Raw genomic sequence first — 27,840 nt, forward strand, 5'->3', positions numbered from 1 at the left:
ATGAATCCTACAGCACTATATACAGCCTTCTTCACTGATTCAGGTATTTGACCTTGGTTCAAATTTGTTCAAGAAAATCAATCATGTAAAAGCTGCCCATATTCCCTGCTTCATATGAAGTACTCAATAAATGCCAGTTTTTCTTTCCTCGTCGTCTCTGCTTGAACGTGAATTGCTTTATGGCAAGGACCTTGCAGCCTGTATTTTTGCCACCCCCAAAGTCATAAGCACAATCTTCTGTACTAAAAGCTAAGTAAACATGAAGGAAAAGGAAGAAGGAACTAAAATAAGCACTTGCCTGCTAATGCAGTTCTACAGGATTTGAAGAGATAAGATAAGTATATATGAGAGGGAATCCATAGTCAGGACATACATGCCAAATGAGTCGTAAAGATAATAAATGTTACCAAAAAATCCATAGGAAACGGTTAAGGCAGGCAAGTCTTCACGCAGGTGGAAACTAGGTTTAATTCTGATGGATGCGAAGATATGAGAGCAGTACAAGGTGAAAGGCGTATATAATTACAAAAAAAGGGCGGATATGCAAAAGAGAGCGTTGGACATATGAATAAACCTGTCTGGAATGAACAGTTCATGCTTTCAACAGGTGTTTACCAAGTGCCTCCTATATGCCAGGCACAATGCTAGGTGCTTGACCACAATGGTGAGCCCTCCTGAAACCTGCAGGCTGGTGAAGAAGTTCGACAAATACTAATTTACAACATAGACCGATAAACAGTTTGCTAGGGGAACTATAAGCCACTACATGGCTTCACTGGAGAGGCAAATCATCAAAAACCAGGAGTGGTGATCAGGGAAGGCTTCCTATAAGAAGTGCCAGCGTCTCCCTGCGCTGGTGGCCCAAGCCACGAGCACCTCCACAAAGGCCTGCACCCCCGTCCTTGGGAGCTCTCCTCCTCCTCTCACCTGCACGGGACGCCATGCCTTTCCTGGCACTTCTGCTCTGGCATTTTTTTTTTTTTTTTTTTTAATCTTACCTGGTTTTTTTTTTTCATTCCTTAAATGTGTGTACAGCTCACATTTCAGTGTTTAATATTAATATTGCTGGGTGGTTTTTTTGTGACAAGAAATAAGCTCTAGGAAATTACCTCTTGTCCACATAAATTAGCCAATGGCAAAATTCTGTCATAGTATCTAAGAACCTATAGATGACATTAAGTGGGTATTCACTGTAGTCATTCTAGTCTTCAATTGCGCTGAGCCTCCTGGTAGGAGAAAAGACGTTGTAAGCCTCTTTGTGTCTCCTCGGACGCTTGTCCAGTGAATCTAGTCCTAGCAACTACGAGAGAAAAAGCTCAAGTACCGTGCCATGTGCCCTTCTGAGAGAGAAGCCTGTGAGTAAAATCTCTGGAGAAAATAAATGTAGCAAGATCTGACAGCTGACTGTGCCATCACACCTGGCAAGGTTGTCAGACGAGAAAACATTTTGACAAGAGCAAGGAGCAACATACTGCCTCCTCAGTGATAACTGTCACCCACGACAGATACCTGCAGTCAGTTTACCTCAGCCCTCTCTGGAGAATGCAGGGCGCCCTTTTGCATTACAATAAAGAGAAGTTCAAAAACGAATTTTTAAATCACCACATCTAAAATTTACTGTGTTAATGTACTAGGTTTTCCAAGGGCGACTGAAGGGCTTCATCTCTCTCAGAAGTGGAGCCGTGGCCCTGGGGCCGGGCCCTGACACCAGGAACACGCAAATGAATCAGGCATTATTTATACTCCTCATGCGCTTCCAGGCTTCGGTGGGCTCTTACCTGCTCCCCACACCCACCCCCCCAATAAAGCCAATTATCTTAAACTTGCTTTACTAAAGTCACTTATTTGCTAAATATACAAACACTACATTTGCAACATAAAACTTACTGGAACGTGCAGCCAAAATTTACAGAGATGTAACTAATGCTTTTCCTTTTATTAAGCTATATCCAATTTCCATTCCTTTAAATGTAAGTCCCTACTGTAATAACACAAATACTACTTTCAAGAATGTCAAATTATACTTTAGAAGCAATGTTCTTTCTAACTTTGAACTAAGATTATAATAATTTTGTTAGTATTGTATGAAGTAGAAAACAACAGAATTCAGGCAGGAAGACCTGGTTTTTAATCTGGACTCTGTCACTTATCATATGATTTCCTTCCCTTGCCTATAAAATGGAGCGCCTACCTATCTCCCAGAGACGTTTATAAGGTTAGAGTGCATGTAAGTGCCTAGCTCTGAAAAGATGTGTGCTATTTATTATCTTCATGTGAACTTAGTCAAGTTAAACTTTGAGACACAGTTTCTTTAGTCAAGAAGTAATAATAAAACTTTCATTCATCCACATTATCTCTGCATATGTAAAATAACTGGCAAATGACAGGCATTCATATTGGGCTTCTCATATTTCAGGCTTAATGTGTAAGTTAAACATACTATTTTTCTTTAACAAAATTAGTTTACAACTTAGATTCTTTTGTAATCACTGCCATTCAAATGTCCAAAGGATGCTGGCAGGGGTGTCCAACCCTTTGGCGTCTCTCAGCCATACATTAAAGGCACCAGCACTAACAAAAACAAAAAAATCTCGTAATGTTTTAAGTAAATTTACAATTTTGTGTTGGGCTGCATTCATAGCCACCCTGGGCCGCATGCAGCCCACGGGCTGTGGGTTGGACACCCCTGCAAGGTACTGCTGGCAGCTGTAAACCCAAGATCATCAAATAGGATTTCCATCAACATCTCCTTCCAAGTGTGTGTTCTCCGACCAAACACAACTCAAGATCATTCTGGCAACCAACTTCAGCTTCTGCCCATGCTCTGCCAATGCCTGAAGAAACTTATTTGTCTCATCTTCTAAAAGTTCAATATATAATTCTATTCCCTCTTTTCCCTTTATTCCAATTATTTCCTAATACTCAGTATAGACCAGAAATTAAATCCAACCTGGGACCCTGAGAAAAGCTTCTGGACTGCCAGATTATCGCAGTCCTAATTCCTACTCTCTCTATCACTAGCTACATAGGATCTCAGAGAAATTACTTAATAAAATTGCGATATTAGTTCATATTCACATGACAGTTTACATAGTTTTCAAATACTATGTCGCTTGATCTTCAAGAAAAACCTAATAAAATCCATTTTAAGCCAAAAAAATAGAGCATTTAAAAAGTTAAATGATTTGGAAAAATTACTTTGTTTCCCTTGCCGAGCACTTAACTACATACTTAAAACTACTCTGGGTGTCATGGTGCATCAGAGAAGTCCAAAGCAACCCCTGTGGGCCTAGCATTTAATGCCACAAAACCTCTCTGGCAGCTATGGGTCCTTGGGACTCCCTTCCTCTCTCTCCCCCTAGCCTTTGCAGAAGCCGATGCTGCCTGCAGTCATCCTCTCTCTCATCGTACATCAGTGGTCGGAAAGCAGATTCCAACCATGTTCTTAGGGAGTCAAAAGCCTTTTAAAGGATATTCTAGTTGACCCAGGAATCACAACTGCATAATACTATTTTAAGGGAAAAAAGGAAGTAAGCAAGCATCATTTATAACAATAAAGAAGCAGCAGCAAGGTAATTGTTCAATACCAGAGAACAGGGTAAATAAACAGGGGACTAGTATAGTATCCCATTACATACATATGTTGAAAATTATATTAATTCATATATATAGACACGAAAAGAGTTCTGTGCTACGCTTTTCAATAAAAAGAACAAGTATATGATTACATTATCATAAACATATAAAGATGTTTAAATGTGCAGCCTGAAAGATTATATAGGAAGTATTAATCTCAGAATGAGAGGATTGTAACTATATATTTTCTACTTACCTGAGTTTTTATATATTTTACAATAAACATTGCTATTAATGTTAATGTTTTTAAAAAGGAATCAAAAACTTCAAATTACTTCCCACTCTAACATGAAATGTACAAGATTATACTGCTCCACTTAAGAAATATGAGACATGCATACCAGAAGCTCATCCATGCTAATTTGACATTTCTCAAGGTTTATCCGTTTGATTGCCACTTTCTCCTTTTTAGGGGCACAATATGCTGCTTGGACCACAGCCGTTGCTCCACTCCCTGAAGATAAATACATAAATGAGTAAATAAATAGATGGGTAGATAAAAACATAACATTTCTAATTCCCACACAACTTAAACAAGAGAAGCTAATCCTTATCTTGTTCCTACACTCAACAGATGCACAGAAACACTCTAAAAAGCAGGGTGTCTATAAAAGCAAAAGCCTTAACCATTTCAAGAACTGCCAATAAATACCAGTACCAAAAAAATAAAAATAAAATAAAATAAAACTGCTAGGTTTCCAGTTCTATAATTTGATGGTGTAGGCCCACATGTCCCTGCTCCTCTGAGCACATGGAAATCATTCAACAATCATAGAATGACTCTGTAATGTGGAAGGAAGGTGCACTGGCTAGGGACCCCCGGGGGCGAGGAAAAGCACCGCTGTGAGTTCCCTGGGTTTCCTTTCACCTCCTCTATGTCCATGAGCGGGCACCAGGGCAGCCTGCAACCTGAAACCCCCAATAGGAATAGACAAACACATGAGAAAATCCTGCTTTCTAGCCAAAGGACTGTGAAAAGCAAAGCTCAGCAGAGACTCAGGGGGACAGGGATTCCTAATCCCTACCCAGGACAGTGGGGAACCCAACCCACCACAGCATCAGCAGGGCCTCTGCCCCAGACCCACACCCAGACCCAGACCAGGCAGCAGGTGGCCAGATCCACTGCGGGGGCAACTAGAGCCCAGTCCCGCACCTGCGGCAACATCCAGCCAAACTGCCCTGAGCAGCAGCAGAACCGGGAACCCATGCGCCCCCGAGTCAGCCCAGGCCGCCCATGTGCAGATCAAACAGGAGTCCCTGTGGTGCCAGACGGATAAAGCAAAAGAGACTGGCACTTGCCAGAGTTCTGAGAACTAAATTATCATAGGAATTACACAGCTCACAGAAGTAGGCCAGGGCCTACACACTAAATCTAAATTGATTAACTGCTTACTAAAACAGAAGAATTAGCCAGAAGCAAGAGTCTCCTAATGTTAGTATCCTAAATGTCCAGGATACAATAAAAAATAATAATTATAATCGCATGTCATACCAAGAACCGGAAAAACACACTTATATGAGAAAAGACATTCGCACTGATGTCAACACCAAAATGAACCACATATTGGGGAATTCTAATGCAGCCGTTATAAAAATGCTTCAACAATTAGGAATTCTTTTAAAACAATAAAAAAGAAAGAAAAATCTCAGCAAAGAAATAGAATTTATAAAAAAGTACCAAATGAGAATTATACAAAACACGCAATTTTCAAACTAGCTGACTCAATCTAAACAACAGAGAGAAAACCGACAAAAAACAAAACAAATAAAAAAAATCCCCCCTAGATCCTCAGGGAACGGTGGGGTAAATAATGAAAGATCTAAAGTTCATGGGGTAGGTAGAATAATACCCCTCCCCAAGATGTGCAGGTCCTAATCCCTGAAACCTGTGAATGTTACCTTATATGGCAAAAACTATGTGTGTGTTAGGATGGGAAGATTATCCTGGATTATCTGGGTGAGCCCAATGTAATTAGAAGGGTCAGGATGATACAAACCATGAGCCAAAGAGCAAGTACTGATACATGAAACAACATGGATGAACCTTGAAAACATTATACTATGAGAAGGAAAAAAATCACTAAGGCCCACATGCTGTATGACTCCATTTATATGAAATGTCCAGAGCAGGCCAGCCTGTAGAGACAGAACATAGGTTAATGATTACTAGTAGCTGGGAGAAGAGGGGAATGGGGAGTTACTGCTTGATGGGTCCAGGATTTCTTTCTGACGTGATGAAAATACTCTGGAAGTAGACAACAGAGATGGTTGCAAAACTGTGAACTGTGAACATACTAAAATTCACAGAATTGTACTCTTTTAAAATAGTAAATTTTATGTTATGTGATTTTTTATTTTTTTAAAAAGATAAAGAACACTACAAATTACTTTAACTCATAATTCTATAATTTAGAAAAAATTAGACCAAGTTTTTGAAAACAAATAACTACCACACTCAGCCAGAATGAAGTAGGTTTTTTGAACAATCCTGTAACTATTTTAAAAATCAAATTTGTAATTTAAAAGTCCTCAAAAAGAGAAAATCTCCACAGATGGTTTCAATGGAGAATCTTACCAAACACTGAAAGAATTAATAGCCATTTTATACAATGTTTTCCAAAAATGGAAGAAGTGGAACACTTTCCAACTTAGTTATGAAGCCAATATACCAAGACCAAAACCAAAGACATCACAAGAATACTACAGACCAGTATCATGATCTTAGTTGCAAAATTCTTAACAAAATACTAGCAAATCAAATTCGACAACAGATAATAGACCACAAACAAGTGGTGCGTATTCCGGGTATGCAAGGCTGGTGCAATTTTTTTCTTTTTAAATCAAAATCAATGTAATGCACTATAGAAACAGGTTAAGAAAAATCATATGATCATATTGACACAGAAAAAACGTTTTATTTTTTTACATCCAACACCATTCATGATAAAAAGCTCTCAGCAAACTAGGAATAGAGAGGAAATAGAGAGGGTTCAACTTCATGAAGAACATCAACAGAAAAAACTTTACAGCTAGCAACACACTTGAAGACGAAAGACTGAATGCTCTCCCTGGACGACCGGGGAAGAGGCAAGAATGTGTGCAGTCTCCCCACTCTTATTTATTCTAGTACTGGAAGTCCTAGCCACCACAAGAAAACAAGAATAAATAAACAAAAGGCATACAGAAAAAAAGAAATAAAACTATCCCTATCCCTAGACGTACATGATTGTCAATTAGAAAAAAAGAAAAAGAAAATCCCAAAGAATATACAAGAAAAGCTCCTGGGACTAAAAAGAGAGGTTAGCAAGGTTGCAAGAAATAAGATCAACACACAAAAACCAACTGCATTTCTGTAAACTCACAACACACAAGTGGAAACCAAAATTTTAAAACACAATACCGTTCATAATTACTCCCCCAAAATGAATATTTAGGCATGAATCCAATAAAATCTGAACAGAATCTATGTGCTGAATATTATTACAAAATTCCAATAAAGTAAAGAAGGCCTAAATAATTGAAGAGACATATGGTGTTCATGGATTTTAAAAACAACACAGTAAAGATGTCAAAACTCCCTATATTGACTATATATAGTCTATATATAGGTTTAATAGAACTGTAAAAATATTTCATCTCTTCTTTAAAGCAGGTTCCTTATGTCGAATTTTTCAAACTACAAGTCAACTTACTGGCTTCAACTATCATTTTTCTTAGAGTAAATAGAATCAAACAGAAAACATTAGTATGCATTGCACATAGTAAAAGAAAATGTTACTTTAGAAAACTTATTTCAGTATAAATACACCTGCAAGTGTGTAAAAGGTATCTTTTAGAAATGGTTTAGCCAAAGTGTGAAAGCTACTGCTCCAATGGCCTCTCATAAGCATCAGCCTAATAGGAAGAATAACACAATGGCAAATATAAAAGAATTTCCAATAAAACATTCTAATTCAAACTTTGACTGTTTTACACTGTTAAGCATTTCAGTGCACTGTTCCCTACATCCCCACTTCTTCCACTCTTCTTTCTTCTGCCAGTTAGTTCTTTAACTGCAGAATTAGTGTACATTACACAACCAAATGGATTAATGCACAAAAATATAAATGAACTTTCTCCTGACATCCTTCAAACTGGGTAAGCTGCCCAAAGGCATGATGGGGACTAAAAAAACTTTCAGAGTCTCTCTCCACTTTACTAGACTCAGGAATTTAAAAGAGAAAGCAAAAAAAATGAGTATTAGTCCTATAAAATGAACCAAATCATTTGAAGATATGTCCCCTCAAATTTTAACCAGTCATCAGTATAGGTGACACATATTCTAAAGATTTTGTTTTTAAGTATTTTTAGTAAGGTTTTGCATTTACTGAAGAGCTAGCTAGCCCAGACCATTCTTTACAAGAGATAACTATGGCATTGTCTCCTGAGCCATGGAAAATAGAGGAATTTACAATTTTGTAAACCCTTTTCCACAATAAATAAGGCCTCTTGTTAGAGTCAAGTTGAAAAGTAAAGTTCCTAGAACTGGTGAAACAGCTGTAAGAATAGTCATCATGAAAATCATGCTATTCTCTCCATACGAAGATGAAAATAAAGACACACTGCCATATGCTTTGAGTAATTATTCAAACAGCCTGATGGTTTTGCAATGAATCATCCCTTTCTCTCCCGTTCACTCTGGGGATCTTCCATCTCAATGGACTGTAATTCCATCCTTCCAGATGCTCCAGCCAAAAATCTTCAAAACTCACATCTATTCCAAGAGCACATCTCTAATTTCAAAATGCGTTATATCCAACATATGACTGCTTCTTACCACTTCCACTACTACCTCTCTCTTCTGGATAACCTCTCCTTCCACCCTGGAACCCTTACAAAGTTGTTCTCTACGTAGCAGTCCAAGTTACCCTTTTAAAACATAAGCCAGATCATATTAATCCTCTGCTCAAAACCCAGCAACAATAGGCAGGCTTACTCTACGCACAAGGAGTACCCACAATGACTTACACGCAGCTTCACACAACCTGCTGGTCAGAACCACACACCCCTACCACCTTGCTCTTCTGAGCTCTTCCCCCGTCTGCCTCCACACCCTGTCTCACGCTGCTCCTGCCCCTCTCGCCTCTATTCCTTGGTCACCCCAGCACGCTTCTACTTCGGTGCTACTGCGGTCTGCTCTGCTTGGAACACACTTCCTGCAGACAGCCACAGCACGCAGTTCTTCCCCTCCTTCAAGTCTTTCCTCAAATGTCACCTGCTTAGTGAGAGGCTTTCACTGATCTATTTAAAACTCACCTCGGTCCCTAGGGGTTCCCAACCCCTTTCTCTGCTTTATTTTTGTCCTTGACCACTAGATTAGAAACTCCAAGAAAGCAGGGATTTGTCTGTCTGCTTTACTGCTGTATCTTTAGCGTCCAGAACGGTGCCAGGAGTTCAGTATTTGTTGAACAAATTAGTCAATCAAGTAGTGGCATATGTCAGTATTTTCAAGAAAAAAAAAAGTCACCTGCTTGGGACAGAACAAACACAAAAACATCCCAGTATTCCTGGGCAGTATATCATGATTACCACCATGAGTATTAACATTTATTGAACACTTGCTCTGTGTACCACGTACTATGCTAAGCACTTTCTTTACTTGTGTTTCTTTTTTTCATCTAATCCTGACAATAATCTCATGAGTTAGGCATTATTGATTTTACAAAGCAATGTAATAAAAGCAATGTAAGCATGTGTAAGAATTAGGTCATAAATTAGTAAGAGGCAGGGTAGGGCCTAGAAACCAGAACTACATGATGTTTCAACACCATGCCCTTAATTGGTAGGCAGCTTGCCTCTTTAAGTTAAAGCTAACATTTATTAACTGATTACTATGTGTCAGGTTAAATTATTTACTTGCAATGTCTTATTTAACTATTTTAATTAAAAAAAACCACACACACACAGTCTAGGCCAACATTTTTGGTTGCCTATTCAACATACAATTTCCCTTATTTAATAACAGAACTTTCAGCTAACTTTGTTCAAAGTACTATTGTGCCCAGCTACAAAGCTTCATATTTCACAGCCTCCCTTGTAAATGGCCAAATTACACAGTGCTGGCCAATAAAGTAGAAATGGAAGTCACTGAGTAAGGCTTCCAGGAAAGAAAGTCCTCTGAAAGGGAGCCAACTAAGTTGTCACGTGCCTTTGTCCTTTTGCCATATTCTTCCGGCCTCGAACACAAGCACGAGGCTCTAGGTGGAACAATTATCTTGCAACTATGAGAATGAGAGGCATGTGCTAAGCGTAGTGGAGTAAAAAACTAGAAGCCTGGGTGCCACTCCAGTTTTCTCATTATATATAAAGGAGGAAAAAGTAGTTTATTAAGCTACTATTATTTATTTTCCATTTACAAGCAGCCAAATGCAATCTTGAAGGTTGCTGGCCCAAAGCTGGCCATATTGAAAATGTAACCATAGCTAAGACTACCTGTCAGAGGAAGAGAATACCACTGCTATCATCACTGTTGATAGCACGTGATGTGTTCCCTATTCATGGAGGGGTCAGAGGTGGGGTCCTGGCATCTGCAGCTGGAAATCACTACTCTGGATATGAAAATGTGTGGCTAGTGAACAATTAATGAAAATTAAAAAGGAGAGAGGAAAGTAGAGAATCATGCCTGTGGGTCATCTTCACCAAAGTGTCAAAGCTAAACAAATCATCTCACTAAAAACAGATTTTAAAGAAAAGATTTTCTAAACCTAGTCTGAGGTAAACAGTAAATATTTATTGAGACTTTTCAAGATGCATCCCAATAAAAGGCACATGGCACAGTCCTTAACAGACTGGCTTCCCGCTCAGACGCCACACCATGCGTGGCAGGGCCTTACATAGCTGTATGACCACGTCCAACATAAATCCTTAAATCCACCTAAACTTGAATGAGATGGGAAAGTAAAGAAAAAAAGACGCAATGATGTTCTAATTAAAACAGATCCAAAATATTTGTGTTACAAGATTTCAAATAGCTTCGTATTTCAACATTTCGTGGCAATATCAAAAATTAGGAAAAGGGCCAGGAGAAAAAGAAAGTCAGAGATAACAGCAACCATTTTATGAAACATTGAATACAAGCTAAACAATTACACTTACGCCACATAGCAGCCCCAATGACATAGGTACCACTATCCCATTTTACAGACAAAAAGCTGACACTAAAACCGGTAACATTGTCCAAGATCACACAGGTTGTAACAGATAAAGTCAGAATGTGAATCCTGGTCAGTCTAACCCCAAAGCCCACAATTTTACTGTTGCTTCAACACATCAAATACAGTAAAACAAACACCTAGTCAGAAATTCTAATATAATAATAGGGGTTAGAAAGGGACTGAAAAACACTGAAAAGATGAATGATTTATAATGAGAACAATGCTAATATTTTTTAGAAGTAAATATATTTAAAGAACTTCAAATCTTGTCAAAGCATGTTTAAGATAATAAAATTCTTTAAAAGGAAGTCCTTTAAATTCTCACTCTGTACAGTTTTATGATGTTTGAGGAAGAAAATTTTCTTTTCTCTATAGGATTTTGCCAGAAAAAGAGAGAACAAAATGGAATGTATAAAGTATTAACCCTACAAATATTACAGTGCTAAGTAGCACACCTGAAAAAAATTAGTTTAAATAAATGTGTTTTGATGAAAAAGGAGGTACCATTATACTACTTCCCAAATCACAACCTAAATGGGCAAGGATTTGAATAGACATCTCAGCAAAGAAGATATATGGAAAACTAATAAACAAGCATGTGAAAAGATGCTTAACATCATTAGTCATTAGGGAAATGCAAGACAAATCCACAGTAAGATTCCACTTCACACCCACTAGGATGGCTACAATCAAAATGACAAACAAATGCTGGCAAGAGAAATAGGAACCTTCATGTATCACTAATGTGAATATAAAATGGTGCAGTCACTTTAAAAAGTTAAACATAAATTTACCATATGATCCAGCAATTCCGCTCAAGAAAAATGAAATATGTTCACATAAAGATCTGATATGAATGCTTACAGACAAAAAGCAGATACCCAACATCCATCAAGTGGTGTCCAAAAGGAATATAATAGACAATACCAGCTACAACATGAATAAACCTCAAAAAAACATTATCGCAAATAAAAGAAACCAAACACCAAGGATCACGTATTATGTGATTATATTTATATGAAATGTCCATAAAAGGCAAATCTATAGAGTCAGAAAATAGATTTGTGGCTGCCTGAAGCAGGAGATGGGAACAGGGAGTGAGTGCAAAGGGACATGAGGCATCTTTTGGGAATGATGAAAATGTGCCAAAACTGGATTGTGGTGATGATCCAACAACTCTGTAAATTTAAAAAACTACAGAATAATACATTTAAAACAGGTGGATTTTATGGTATACAACTTATACTTCCATAAAATTGTTTTTAGAAATGATAAATACTACGCTAATGGAAAGAAGCCAAACACAAAAGACCACGTTATATGATCCCATTTATATGGAATATCCAAAATGGGCCAATCTATAGAGACAGAGAGTCGGTCGGTGGTGGGATGGAGTGGGGACGGGGAGTGACTGTAACAGACACAGGGGATCTCACTGAGGTGGTGAAAATATTCCAAAGATGGATTATGCTGATTGGTGCACAACACAGTCAATTCACTAAAAATCACTGAATTTTATACTTAAAAATGGGTGAATTTTTTGGTATTAAATTATACCTCAGTAAAGCTGTTTTTAAAAATAAGGTGGTCAAATCACATTGGCGTTCTTAACGTTTTATCCGTGGACCACTCTGAGAATAAGAGAAAGACTAACCCTATCCCAGGAGACTGAGATTCCCCCTTCTCCACTCAGGGACACCCTCCCGGTCTGAGGGCACCAGCCTCCAAATAGCTCCAGTCCTGGGCCACCGAACCAGCGAAGGCATGAAGAACGACCACAGGCGTCCCCTTCATCCTAGAAAGAGGTACACCAAACAGGAAAGCAAAACTCGCCTTCTAAAACAACCGCAGGGACTCTTCTTGACTTTTCAGACACCACTTTGGAATGTCCCGCCGAGTCCCCCTCTTCAATATGAAACTCTGAGGGGCCCGGAAGCAGTCAGCCAGGACAGAGCCAGAGCCAGCCGTCCGCAGAACCCGCCGGGACAGGTCAGGGCTCCGCACGCCGCAAGAACACAGGCCCACGGAGGGACTTAAGGAAAAAGCTCTGATGTCTTCCCAGTAAAACTTAGCTTAGATTTGTTTTGAAACAAGAGGCAAGTGAAAAAAAGAAATCTGACAGAGTTTCTCTAAAACACAGACACAGTCCAATAAACACATACACCCCCGACACAGTTAATGAGTTTTCAGCCAGTCTTTGTTAGAAAACTAATTTTAGGACAGGATGCTGATCTAGCAAAGCAGATAATCTCCTTCCTCCAATACACAGGGGTCTGCTCCTGTCAATTGGATTGAGCTTCTGTTTAGCGAAAACCACCCCTTTTCGATATCTAAAGTCGCTGGATTATTGTTGTCCAACACCCCCGTCACCATGCCCGGTCCCTACGCTCCCCAAATCGCCCCCTGCCTCTCTGAGAAGGACCAGTCTTGGTGCAAGTTTTGGTCTCCGCCGGACTGGTATTCCTGGACCACCTTCAAATCCACTCCACACACAACAGCCAGACCCACGGGATGTCCTGGCTTGAAGCCCTCCAGTAACACGCAAAATTCCAAAATCCTTACCAGGGCTGACAAGGTCCCTAAGATCCGGCCTCTCCCTCACCTTCATTTCTATCCCTGCCAGCTTTGCTTCAGCTCCTAAAACACGCCAAGGCTTTTCCCCGCCTCAGGACCTTCGCCTTTTCTCACCCCTCAGTCGGAAAAACCTTCCCTTAAGCTCTTCAGCTTCCTTCTCATCCTTCAGCGCTCAACTTAAATGCCTCAAAATAAAGATTTTTCCTTGAAGTCACCTCAACGAGGTCTCCGGGTTTATTCCCTATCGGAACATCTTATTTCCTTCCTAACACTTGCCAAAACCTATCATTGTTTTTATTTATCTGCTTCTTTAGAGTCTGCCTCCCTGACTGGAAAATCCGTCTCAAACAGTCGGAAGTTGTGTCCACGTTGCTCAGTTCGGTACCTGCGGCTCCCCGGCTCCTCCCCGGCTCCACCCCGGCTCCACCCCAGCAATGTCTGGCATTTCGTGGGCACTCAAGGTTTCGCGCACCGATGCGGGAATGAACTAAAGCACCCTATCCCATAATCCCCCAAATAGGTGGCTGTGCCACAACTCTAATATCCCTTTTTTGGTAGAGCCTTGTAAAGGCCTGCCCCACGCCCGCACTTTTCTTTCTCTCCAAGACTCATCTGCCGCTCAGGTTCGAACATCTATCACTACACAAATCTCTCCTGAGCCCCTCAAACCCACCCCGCCCCGCCCCGCAGGCGCGCCACTCAAAATCTCCTCCTCGCCTCACGCGCGCTGCACAGACCCAGAGCCTCACCCACGCGTCCCACAAACCCCCGGGCCCCGCGAGTACCCATTAATATCTATGAGTCCTGCGCTCTCCGAGCTCCCGCGTGTCACCCTCTGCCCAGAGCGGTGCCTCCCCACTCAGTGGCGCCAGCTCTCACCGATCACCTCCTGCAGCTCGTAATCGTCCCTGTTGATGGACCAGGGCAGGGCGCTCGAGTCCTCGGACATGACGGCAGCACAGCTCTCGGTCCTCCCTCAAACTCGCTGACCTCTCTCCTCTCCTCGCCGCGCCTCTCCCCACCCCCAACCGCTGCCGCCGCGACCCCACCAATCTCCTCGAGAACAGCCACGGGTCCGGACGGCGCCCGGGTGCGGGGTCACAGCGCGGCAGAGCGGCGGGGGCTCGAAGCTCCGGCGGACCTCGCCTCCTGCTCCTCCGCGTCGGGCACTCCCCGGCCCGGTCCAGGTCCCGGCCTCGGCCTCAGCTGCAGCAGCTACAGGAGCTTTGCCTGGGCCCGGCCCCTCTGTCCCGCCCTCCACCCCAGCCCCACGCACGGGCCAAACTTTCCCTTCACCTGCCGACACGCAGCGCGCTGACGTCACCGCGCCGGTCACGCCCCTCCCCTGCCCCGCCCCGCCAGCCGCCATCTCAAGTGTGGCTGGATTAGCAGGGACCAAGCAAGAAGCCCGAGAACGTGGAAGTTGAGAGTGCAAGCGAAAGAGTGTTTAGGAAGGAGGTCAGCGAGGACATCGGAGAGCCAGAGAAGAGTCTAAATGACACACAGGCTGTAGCCACACTAAGCATGGCGACCAAGGGCGGCCGAGTGGAGGGGGCGGAGCCACTTCTGGCGGCGGGGGCACGTTGCCGTCTTCGTTGTCGCATTCATTGGTTTGTTTGAGAAGGAATCAGAAAGGCAACGGGTGCGTGTGGACATCAATCATGTGTTAGTCCTGCCTCCAGGCTCTCTGCGCGCTCTTCCATACCGGGGCTCCAGTCCCTCAAGATCGCCAGCAGCCCGTTTGCTTTCCCTTCCCCGGAGGGACGTCACGGCGTAACCGTCACACCCTCAAGACGTGCAAACGGCTCCGCCGGGTGTGGAGAAGCTTGAGGGAGTAGCTGGGTGGGGTAGCCTTTGGGTGTGGAGGGCAGCCAACTAGGATAAAAGGCCTTGGGCTACGGACAGAGTGGAACTGAAAACTTGCCCCATGACGACACTTTTCCAGGCGGAAGTTATCTCTGCAGCGCCCATCGAGGTTCTCGCAGCAACCTCTCAGGGCTGGGAGCAAGTTCTGTCCATCCTCAACTTTGGATCTGGAGCTTAAATGACCATCTGTCTTGGGGGCCTGGGAAAGTTGGAGGTTCCCCCCTCCCCGCCCGAAGCAGCTTGGGCATTAAACAAGTGAGATTTGGCCCCTTTCAAGGGCTTTGACTTTGTGTGACCTCACCAAACTTAAGTTTTCTCAGGTTGTCCACTTGGGTTCACGGGTGAAATAAATGAGGTGAAAATTGAATGTCCTTGCTAAATGGAAAATGTATGAACGTGGACTGGACTAGGTGCGAAACAGTTCCTAGTTGAACATCTTTCAGACCCATTGCGATCATTAAGGAAGAGACTCTGCGAGCCTTGTGCTGGTCTCTGCTGTGGGGGGACCCCTGACCACGACCCTAAAGCGGTCACCAGGAACTGTGGGCACGGAGCTGTTGGCAGGTTTCCGTCCGGGTGGCAGGATTGGAGAACGTTTCATGGAGGAGGTGGCATTTGTACCAAACCCTGCAAAGTTAACATGATTTCAACCGGTGGAAATTGATAAGAATATTACAGTCACAGCAAAGGTGTCAGAGTTCCCAAGGTTGAAAGTATAGGACGGACCTTGCTGTAGATACCGGTGTCAGCCATTACTGATCTCTTTTTTACTGCTATGTGTTAGGGAGTTTGAAGAAGACCACTGTGAGAAAAACAAAAACGGAGAGGGAGCCAGCCACACAAAGAGTATTTTAAACAGCGTAAAGGGGTTTCAGGCACTTTGAAACTATTAATAAATCCTCTCATTCTTGTTAGGCCGTTGTGTGCGGCTCCTTCAGTAATCCTTTGGGGGCGGGGGGGAGCAAAATTACGGTGATTCTGGAACCCTGGCCCTAATATTGAAATATCACCAAATCTTACTAAGTTTTCTTAAAAGCATGACATATTTTCTTGGGGAGAGGGACCTTGTTTTCCCAGACATTTTCAAAGGAGCCCTTGTGTTAGTTTGGGCTCCTCCCAAAATCAGGCTCTGAATCAGGATTTCGATGCAAATAGTTTATTTAGGAGGTGACTCCAAGAGGCACTCTGAAGGAGTGAGACAGGAAAAGAAGGAATGTCATTACAGGGCACATTAATGAGGGGTTATTGTGTGGGCTCAGGCCTGCTGTGCACCATCTGAGAAACTGGAACACACGTCAGAATTGTCCTGCAGGCAAAAGAGCTGAGGCATTTACCCACAGATTCCTTTCCCTCTGTGGTGTGTTAATGCTCCTGCACTCCTACCCAGCTCAGTGCTGGGAAAAGCACACTCCTAAGGCACTTAGGCAAGAGACACAGTCCTCCCCAGGTACTAGAACTCTCTGAAAGCAAGCTTCCGAGGAGGAGGCCCAAAGGATGCGAGTGGTGGAGACAGCATCTACTCCAATGTGGAAGCCCGAAAAATTGAGAATCACTGTCTGGACTGAAAACCCAGGAAAGTATATTCATGCTTCCCTTTCTTTGCTACCTTTAAGCAACTTAGCTGCATTGTGCTTTGCTGTTAGCACCTGCAGGATAGGAGGAAAAGGGCTGATTTCCAGAATAGTGACTCCTTGCAAGTGGTAATTACAGCTGTAATAATTCAAGTTTTATAGGCTCCATTAATGAAAGTGTTTGAAGCCTAGAAATTAAGGTGTACCCTATGAGAAACCTGAACATAAAGAAAAGCAAGATTTTATGTCCGTCATAAGCCGATTTTCTCAGCAGTGCCATGTCAGTGCCAGAACCAATTATAGACTGCTAAAATCTGTTCCCCTCCCTATCTATCCCTTTTCCCATGTCACCTGTAATATAATGTCATCTCTTGTTATGAGAGGGACAGTACCCATGCCTCACACAGGTGTGCTTCCACCTTGTGCCTGGAACAGTGGAGTAGGAGAATAGAGGAAACGTGAACAAGGTAGAAGTCTGGAGCCTGGTGAAAAGTTGATACGTTGGTAAGCCTCGGAAATGGATGTCCAAGGTTGCAGATGCTCAGAACCTATAAGAAATAGGTGGGTGCACACGTTCTTGTAGGGGAAAAAAATCAGTTTGTGCAGAAAGAGTCTCAGCATCAAGCTGTTTTGAGCTAGAGAGTAGCTTCAGGTTCACCCAGGCTGGCACCATGCCAATTTGATGAGCTCAAGCTAAATGAGCAAACAATTAAGGTAAACAATCCAGTTGTAGATAAATTACATTTCTACACTGACTTAGTGTCAGCTACCATAACAAATTACCACAGACTGGGTGGCTTAAACCACAAACAATTCTTTTTCTTGCAGTTCTGGAGTCTGGGAAGTCCGAGATCTAGCTGCTGGCAGATCTGGTGTCAGGCGAGGGCCTGTTCCCTGGCTCGTAGACAGCCATTTTCTCATTGCATGCCTACACCACAGAGGGCTAGAATAAGCTCTTGTGTGTCTACATATAAAGGCACTAATTCCATTTATGAGGGTTCCACCCTTATGACCTAATTACCTCCCAAAGGCCCCCTCTACTAATATCATATGGGGGCGGGGGGTTCATAACACATGAATTAGAGGGAGGCACAGACCTTAGTGCATAACATACATGTATATAAATTTGTAGAATACGGTCTGGGAGATACATGGAGGTGTAATATACATTTGCTTTATGTGGATTGTTTGAACTATAAGGAGAAAATATTCTGGTACTCAATAACCCTAACAATGTAAATTTCTTAAAGCAACCCATTAAGATTGATTCCACAGAAATATTTTGGGGGCCCATAAACAAACTCCAGCTGCATTAACAATCAAGGAAACGCAAATTAAAACCAAAAGGCAGTACCATTTTACTGTCACCAGATAGACAGAATTTGAAAGTCAGAGAATACTAAGTGTTGGCCAAGATGAAGAGCAACAGAAATCCTGGTCCCCTGCTCGCTGGAATGTCAACTGATGCAACCTCTTTGGAAAGCAAGTTGGTATTACCTTCAAAAGTAGGACCTCTACTTCCGCTATAGCCCATTTCACTCCTACATATATACCCTAAACTCTTGTTCATACATTCCAAGTAATACATACAAGAATACCCATATTTTGCTGTGTATAATGCCCACCTTTTTTACCCAAATTTTTGAAGGAAAAATAAAGATACACATTGTAGATGGGTAGTACTAATTCTGTATCTACATAAACATTTTTAATTCTTTTATTTATGCTTATGTGTTAAAAGTGTAACTCCAAAAAGCCATAACAATATCTGTATACAAAATAATACCCTGGAATTTGATAATTGGTTTGGTTTCTAAATATACATAAATAAAAAACTAAATTAAAAAACTAAAATGGAAGATTTTTTCCTAAAAGTTTGGGCCAAAAACATAGGTGCACATTGTACACGGGAGCACATTATATACAGCAAAATATGGTGTATCTGTATGTTTTGTGATAGCTAAATAAAATCACCCAAATAGGTTGGAAAAAATATTCATACACTGGATACTAAACAGCATTGGAAATGTACTTACTACAGCTATTAATATTATTAATAGAGTAATAAATAATTTTATTAGAGTAATAATTTATTAATAATAAAATTATTAATAAAGTAATTAATAGAATACATACAATATGATTGCACTCACAAAAAGGTCCAAAGTACTCAAAATTGAATGAACTTTTCTGTTTTAAACACTTCTTAAAAAGAGAAAGGAAACAGACATTTAATTTGGTGGTTAGCTTAGAGAAAAGGAAGAGAACGCAACCAGGGTAGGACACATGAAGACTTATAAGATTCAGGTCACGTTCTAGTTTTCAACCTCATGACAGGTACACCAGTGCTCAATGATTCATATCTGTTTAGGTGCTCTGTTAAAGTGAATTGCATAGTTTAAACTTTGGTTTCTCACGTCTCAGGCAGTAAATGAGGTTTTTACTTCCATTCTTTCAAACGGAGGGGACTTCACTCTCTTCAACGAGCTTCCACTGTGCCTCCCTCTGCCCCATTGTTCATGGCCTTCCTCCTTCCAGGAATGCCGCTTTTCTTCTGCTCCGCCTGTCCAAGTCTTGCTGGCTCTGCCAGTTTCAGCTGATGGGTCACTCTCCCTGCCCCCCTACTTTGAATGCTTTTCCTGAGATTGTTTCAGCGTGGAAGGAAGTCCTGTACACTTACCATGTTTACCCCAAACCAGTTCTGGGCACGTGGCCCATGCTGCCATGTGCCCGCTGTCTTCTCTTTTTGTGAATATTCTGCATTTTAAATTAGGTTGTGGGTCACCCACGAGGCATGGGGGGTACCCTATCAGTAGAAAGGAAGTAAAGGATTTTTGTGGCATTTGGTTGGGCTTTTTTGCCCTCACCTTAAGCTTTGCCAGCATGATGACAGTCTGGACATTTATGAAGAGCTTCATTGCTCTCCTTTTTAGGAAAATTTTCAAAACGTATATATCATATAATTCTCAATCTTAGGCAGAAGGATCAGAATCTGAGGCATGAGTGCAGTTTACAGAAACTCTCAAAGACACAGCTATCTCACTAGTAAGCTCAGGAACTGAATACTCAAATTTATCTTCTTAAAGAATATTTTATTGATTGATTGGTTTACTTATTTTTAGAGAGAGGGGAAGGGAGGGAGAAAGAGAGGGAGAGAAACATTGATGTGTGAGAGAAACATCAATTGGTTGCTTCTCACACACCCCCAACTGGGGACCTGACCTGCAGCCCAGGCATGTGCCCTAACTGGGAATCGAACCAGCAACCTTTTGGTTCACAGGGCAGCACTCAGTTCACTGCGCCACACCAGCCAGGGCTCATATTTATCTTCTGATAAGTTAGTATCCTTCACTCTCTGAACTCAGCAACTAAACCAATTCAGACACATGGAATTGAATTGGCCTAGTTTCATAACATAAATTCAGATAAAAAGCCCAATAAAATCTTCATAGCAGATTTAAGTGCCTACAGTGTACCAGGCAATGTGCTAATCTAAATACCTCATGTAGTCAGTAAAATAGCCTTGTGGTATTTTTATGCCAGTTTTACAGATGAGGAAACAAACTCAGGTTAAGAAACTTGCCTCCAAAAATTCCTGGAAGTGCTTAGCACAGTACCTGACTTGTGGTAAGCACTCAATAAGTGATGGCTGTTATTCATTAGTTGGTGGGAACAAAGCATTTCTAAAGCTTTATGGGAATGGAGGTTAAGCAACAGTGCCTACTCTACGTCTGACTCAGGTCCACTTACTCAGGAGAAACAGGTTTCAACCACCACCTGCATGATGTGCTTCACATCCGCTGCTGAATCATTGCTGTTCATAACACTGCTTAATTTCTCATTGCAAAATCTGATTAAGGAAATTAAGGCTTCCTCTTTGATTCTCAGAGGAATGTGAAGCCTTCTTTGCCTTTAGCACCCAACGTGAACAAGTGAATTCAGGTTTCAGGTCTACCACAATGAGAGAGGCCCTTGCCTGCCTGGGCATTGAGTTGGAAATTTCAGGACACCAAGGAATCAGGACAATCAAATGCCCTCTCAAATGCAGTGCACAGACATTTAGAAACTATCCTCCATGTGCACATCTGCGAGCAGTTTGTCTAAAGAGGAGACTGTCTTGCCCTGGCTGGGTGGCTCAGTTGGTTGGAGCGTTGTCCTGTACATGAGAAAAACTGCAGGTTCGATCCCTGAGCAGGGTGCATGTGGGAGGCAATCAATCGATGTTTCTCACATCAATGTTTTTCTCTCTTTCTCACTCCCTTCCTCTCTCTCACTCAAAATCAACAAAAAACATTCCTCTGGTGAGGATTAAAAAAAAAAAGAGGAGACTGTCTTCCATCACCCCAAGAGACCTGGGCTCCAGAACTGGTGTCACTTTCCTTGTGAATAGCAGTAGACCATAACGGTGGGGGGGCCTCCCGATGACCTCAGGGCAGAGTCACCCCACCCAGCAGACAGAGAAGGCATTTTCCTACTATTATCACATTCTTCTGGCTCAGTCTTTTGGGAATAACTTTGTCTCAGGTAGGTGCTAACCCAAAGTGCTCGCCGACCTCCCCACACCATCCTCACGCAGAGCATGTAGTCGGACACGAGGACAATACAGTCCACATTGACCCCTTACATAGAATTACATAAAAACATCCTACAGAATGCCCTGCCCAGGAATTCCACCCACCCAAATCCTAGAGAGAAAAATAATTTGAAAGATGTGGTATCTCTGTGGTAACTACTATAGAATAGTGCTATAATGGGTCTTCTTGTTCAGCCACTAAGCCGTGGACCACAGCCTGAAAGCAGGAAGATGATAAGGAACTAACCGCATATTGCACAAGCACTGAGTCGGTCTTCAGAAAGTAAAGCTGTACACACTATGTTGCAGCTGAAAAAAAAAAAAACACTTTGTTTTTTCAATGTGTAGTTGGGTAATTTCACCTGAAAATGTGTGCAGATGTGGTGTGCACGGTATGTTAACGTTTCAGGTGGCAGGGAAACTTTTGGAAGGAAGCAGATTTGGAGTGCCAAGGTCCCCCCTCTGCATCCTGCCCGACTTATCCCAATCATTACTGGGGGAAGCTATAGAATATCCAAGACAGGTATGGAAACTATGAAGAACCGAAGAACATCAGAGGCTTGTTGACTGCGTTCCCAGGTCTGGCTTGGGGGAGGCTGAAAGTCGCTTGGAGAAGATTTGCACTTGGCTTTGCCTCATGTCCAATATACTGTAGGAACAGTAATGTAGAAATGACAGAGAGCAGAGTCCAGGCCTATGAACACCAGGACAGCACTTTTGGTCCCTCACAGGAAAACAGAAGCTTCCGTGTGCCCCCCAGGAAGACATCTGGAGGTAATGCCAAGGCTTGTACAGTGAGTTGGAATGGAAAGGCTGCAGAAGTAGGACTTTGTGGGAAATGGTTGGGACCATAGACTTCAGCTCTGGGTGCTGGTATTACACTCCAAAGGCCCAATGAGGGCCCTGCATCTCAGCAGGTAATTACAGGAACTCAGGAATCAGGCCAGGCATTTCGTGGCAGAAGCAAAGGACAGTACAAGGACCTGCTCTCAGGGGTCCTTTCCTTCTACCACAAGGTCATGTGTGAGCATCTCCTCTCCTGCGTGCCTCACTCCCAGGTACCATCTTGACAAGAGCAGAGGGGAAGAGGAAGAGACCTGAGAAGCAGCATTTACTTAAGAGAGACCAAGTTATCTGGTCTCCCAAAGATGCTATCTGAACCAAAAGAATCTAATATATTGTTTACTGGCACGCCTAAATCTCCTCTTCCAGCTCAACAGGGTGGGAGCTCATGAGAAAGATGAGATTATAGAAATCAAACTACATTGTCATTGCACCTCTGAGTTGCAGAATAAGCGTGCATCCTCGCTCCAGCTTTTCCTGTGCGTTAGACTATAGGGCAGGTGTATCATGTGTCCAGTTACAGCCAGCCCTTCAGTGAGGCCAGATACACCCTAACAACTAGCAGTGGAGTGGAAAAGGACCCCTTCGTGACGGGGCTGGTAGTGGTCCAAGGCAGACCAGGGGCCCAATGTTCAACAGAAGAGTGGGCAGGGCCCACAGCAAAGAGGACAACATGGCAGGACTGTGGTTGGATGAGTTCTGCAGGGGACTTGCAACAAAGCCATTTCATTAGTTAGGACCCCTTGGTTGCTAGCAAGAGAAAACCCATTAGGAGGATACTAGCTTTCCTTCTATAACAACAGCTAAAATAGAAATGTGTTTCTCTCTGACATAAAAGCCTGAGGACAAGAAGGCCTGGTGGATATTTCAACCACATAGTGCCAAGGTCCCAGGCCCTTCCCATCCTGTCTGCCATCCCCAACATGCAGCTTCTAGCTCCTAGTCCTCTAGTCTACCAACTGTAGACACACAGGACTTTCTGGTCTTTAGCAGGGTGACCATATGCCCTGTTAAAATTATTCCCAAAGAAAGATAGGGAGCCCTGGCTGGTGTGGATTGAATGCTGGCCTGTGAACTAGAAGGTCACTGGTTTGATTCCCCACCAGGGCACGTGTCTGATTTGTGGGCCAGGAACCCAGCTAGGGGTGTGTGTTTCTCTACCTCTCTTTCTCCCTCCCTTCCTCTCTCTCTGAAAATAAATAAATAAAATCTAAAAAAACAAAAAACAAAACAAAAACAAAAGAGGCCCTGGCTGGTGTGGCTCAGTGGATTGAGTGCCGGCCTGCGAACCAAAGGGTAGCTGGTTCAGTTCCCAGTCAGGGCACATGCCTGAGTTGTGAGCCAGGTCCCCAGTAGGGGGCAGGAGAGAGGCAACCACACATTGATGTTTCTCTTCCTCTCTTCCTCCCTTCCTTCCCCTCTCTAAAAATAGAGAAATAAAATCTTTTTAAAAAATTTAAAAAAAAAACACAAAAGAGAAAAAGATAGGGAAACTAGCTTCTGGGGACAGTCTCTCCCACAACATGTATCAACCAGGAGGCAGTTCCCACTTTCAATGTAATGGAACTATGGTTCTGTTCCTTTGGCACTAAGACCTCCAAACACATTGAGCCCAAGGTGGCAGAGAAGGGAAGCACCAGAAATTCTTTGTAGCTTTGACCCATGTGGCTCAGGGGGTTGGGCATTGTCCCCCAAAGTGAAAGGTCACTGGTACGATTCCTGATCAGAGCGCATGCCTGGTTGTAGGTCTGGCGCTTGGTCCAGGAGCAAACAATCAATATCCCTTTCGCACATCGATGTTTCTCGCCCTTTCTCCCTCCCCTCCCTTCTCTCTAAGGATAAATTAAAAAAAAAAAAAAAAACCTCTTTGTAGCTCATTGGGTGAAGCAGGAGGGTCACCCCGCCTTTATCTCTTATTTCTCCAAGCTGTGCATTCTGGTTATGGGGGAGATGGCACCCTGTGCCTGCTGGGGATTTAAAGCTCATCAACTGAGACTTTAAACAGGCCAATCCTCTGTTCTACGAAACTAGCTCTCTCTGGATGGTAGGACATGTGCTAAGACCAGGAATTTTAAGAGTGTGAGGCCACTGTTACACTTTATTTGCCATAAAATATCATGCTTAGATGGAAGCAGTGTCATGTGAGATACCATAGCAGTGGGTAAAGCATTTTGCAGACGCATAAACTGGCCGTGCTGGCAGAAATACTGCAGGCTGGCAGGGAGGGGGCAGGGAATCCATACCCATGGTGTGCGTCTATTCCTCTAAAGACAAATAACGTTTTGTAGCATGTTGAAAGGTGTCTGGCTAGTCCCCTTTGAAATAGTGTCATTTCAAGGCTCAACACAGCTTTCGAATAAAAGAATTGGGCACTCAACAGCAGTACTTTGGAAAATGCATGTCACTAAATGCCTGTGCTACAATATAAGAACAGTCGCAAGTCAATAACCTCGGCTTCCATCTTAAGAAATAGAAAAAAAGTAATTTGACTCTAAGTAAACAGACGAAAAGAAATAATAATGACCAGAGTGGAAATCAATGAAATACTAAAAAAACCCCAAAAAATAGAGAAACTCAATGAAACCAAAAACTGATTCTTTGAGAGAAATCTATACAGTTGTTAAACCTCTGGTCAGACTGATCAGGAAAAAAGGAAAGAAGACATAAATTACCAATATCAGGAGTGACAGAGGTAATATCACTACAGTTTTTATAGATATCGAAAGGAGAATATGGGACTATTATGAACAACTTAATGCCAATAAATTTAACAGCTCAGGTGAAATGGACAAATTTCTTGAAATATACAAATTATCAGAGCTTATTAAACAGAAATAAACTGCATTGATCTCTCTTTATCAAGAATTTTTATTTTGTAGTTAAAACCCCTCCCACAAAGAAAATGATGGTAGTAGCAGATCAGCCTGGTAGGACAGCTCTACGTTGTTGAGACCACTCACAGTCTCCTTTCCTGTCATGGTGGCCACTTTGTAAATGTGTCTATTGACCAAGCAGCAGAGAACCTGAAGAAGAGGCCATCTGATGTCCACAGGTTGGGTCATCTTGTCTCCTGATGTAGTTGAGAGTCTCAACTACAACAGATGCTCTTGGATGAGCTTCATGTGGAACGTGAATATCTTTATACTCTATGTATTACAAGAAGCCCATCTTCCCCAGGACCTTTCTGTCATCGATTTTCAAATCCTTTTCTTTCCAAATTCTTGGCCAGCTGGCCATCCTATTAGCTACTGCCCACTAGCCCAGTTAGATCTGTACCTTTGATAGCTCAGTAGTACTGCCCCCTGGAGACTATTCGTTCACCACTGACTTTCGGAGGCCCTCCACAGTGGGTGGTACAACGGTTAATCGCTTTCTGCTGGTTCGTGTGTACTTTCATCTGTAAAAGATGTCTGTACTTTCTTCTTCTCCACTGACTCGTCTAACGTGTTCTCCTTGGGAGAGTAAGCGGTGGCATTGGATACAAGAGGAGTTGGGTAGTTCACTAGCACACAACCCAGAGTAGTTTAAATGAAAGGAAACTTACTGGCTCACATATCTGAAAAGTCAAGCTGTAAAACTTGAAGCAGGGGCTCAAATGAGGTCAGCGGTAGCTGGTTTTTCCTCCATTCACAGGTTTCACAAACAGGTAGGCTCTCCCATAATGCTTTCCAAGGTGGGTCCTGAACTTAAACAGCTTTTTTCATTCAAGCCTAGTAGAATCTATCCTTGGGTCCCATTGACCCTGGGTCACGTGACACGCCTAAGCCAATCATAGTGCTCGGCATCAAGAGGCGGTGCTGCTTGTTTAGATCTGTGTCTGGAGCAGGGGCTGAGGGAAATCTTGGCAGGGAACCTGGATGGGGAGGAGAAATGTTGATGTCGAGTAGCCAAAACCCATGTTCAGGCATACCTCGTTTTATTACACTTCTCTTTATCGTGCTTCACAGATGTTGAGTTTTTTACAAATTGAAGGCAAGACGCTCCACCAGCAAAAAGATTATGACTTGCTTTATTGAAATACTCACTTTATTATAGTTGTCTGGAACGGAACCCACAATAGCTCCAAGTTATACCTGTGTATCCTTAATCTCTCTTCCCAAATGTGTGGGGCAGAGCTCTTCAGTCTTTCTGCACCTATGAATCACCTGGGAATCCTATTAAAGTGCAGAATCTGATGAATTAGGTCTGCAGTGGGGCCTGAGTTTCCTTATTTCTAACAGGTGATGTGGGCGCTACTGGCCCAGGCACCGCACATTGAAGCAAAGTTCTATAGCTGCACAGCTCCATATGGGAACCACTAGCCACATGTGGCTGTTGAGTGTTTGAAATGTGACTAGTCTAAATGGAAATGTGTTGGAAGTATAAAACACACTCTGAATTCTGAAAGCTTAATATAAAAAATTAAAATCTCATCAATCGTTTTTATATAGAGTACATATTGAAATTGTATTTTAGATATATTAGGTTAAATAAAATATATTAAAATTAATTTTGCCGGTTCTTACTTTTTCAACATGGCCACTAAAAATTTAGAAATGCATATGCGGCTCACGTGTATCCGTTGCACAGTGCTGCCACAGAAGGAGGTAACGCGAAGTGGATGAAGGTGATATTCTCAAAGCACATTTTCACTCTATCAGAAGAGCCTAATATAATGAAGAGGACTACCTCATGGGTTCTTGGACTTGGCCCACCTTGAGGACCTCATGATCTCAGGGTTAGGTGATTGCTGCTTGAGTAGAATAACGCATGAGTGCTTAGGAGGGAGACCCTGCAATGGGCCTGGTAAATCTGGATCTGAGACAGAGGAAGTGTAGGGATCCCACAGTCCCTCCTCCCAGGCAGCAGTCATATCATCTCTCCTCCTTGTTTATGCAGTTGCCTGAAACAGAAATTACCGCTGCGCTTATCAACTTCCCTAACCTATCTGCACATAATCACTAAACTTCTTCACAGTCTGGTTTTACCAGTCCTTTCATGCCCAGACGCATGGACCGCTTGCAGCCTGCATTCCAGGGGCTCCCTGCTGCGCCTGGAGGGTCTGTCTTGCCAGCCCACCAGCCCCCAGGTATGCCTGTCACTTTCCCCGTCTGTCTAAGTTATTCCCTCGCTGCTTGAGCAGCCTTCTTTATCTTCTAGTCTCTACTCCACCAATTCTGCCACATTTCAAAGCTGACCTCGAGGTTATTTGCCTCCAGAGGCCTCTTCAGGACCTCGGGCCACAGAGGCCTGTCTTCAGGGCTTGCAGGATACGCTGCCTTCAGTGCAAGCCAGCACGTCTGCTATCGGGGGGCTATGGTGTCCAATTCCTGAGTTCCTCGAGTTTTCCTGCGTTTGTTCCTTTATTTTCCAACTGGACCTTTAAGTTCCTTGAGGACAGAGGCCCGCTTAGTGTGTTTACATCCTGCTTTTGACCTGGACCAATGTAACAGTGGCCCTCAGAAAACATAACTTGATTTCTTTTCCTAACAGAAAAGGAAATGCTGTTGAAAATAGACTTCTATATTCGCATAAGGATGTTATCAATGATCATTTTTAAAATAAAAATTCTTCTTTTTAAAAAACAAGATGGTAGATAAATTCT

General features: G+C 42.6%; 1 protein-coding gene across 3 annotated transcripts in view; it reads right to left on the reverse strand.

The window, feature by feature from the left end:
* OXSR1 (oxidative stress responsive kinase 1) overlaps positions 1-14,655 on the reverse strand; it is a 67,619-nt gene extending 52,964 nt beyond the window's left edge. The window contains exons 1-2 of one of the 3 annotated variants that reach the window (XM_054595506.1): positions 14,283-14,655; positions 3,978-4,090 (exon numbers count right to left, since the gene is read on the reverse strand). In XM_054595506.1, the coding sequence (XP_054451481.1) occupies positions 3,978-4,090; positions 14,283-14,352 (183 nt within the window). In that variant the 5' untranslated portion in view covers positions 14,353-14,655. Of the gene's footprint in view, positions 1-3,977; positions 4,091-8,643; positions 8,870-14,282 lie in introns of those variants that run through there. The other 2 variants (XM_054595507.1, XM_054595508.1) reach the window with 2 other exon arrangements.
* Positions 14,656-27,840: the final 13,185 nt, after the last annotated feature.

This window comes from Pteronotus mesoamericanus, unplaced genomic scaffold (assembly GCF_021234165.1).
Source record: "Pteronotus mesoamericanus isolate MK-2021 breed Mesoamerican mustached bat unplaced genomic scaffold, CSHL_Meso_final scaffold_54, whole genome shotgun sequence".
Taxonomy (NCBI): Eukaryota; Metazoa; Chordata; class Mammalia; order Chiroptera; family Mormoopidae; genus Pteronotus; species Pteronotus mesoamericanus.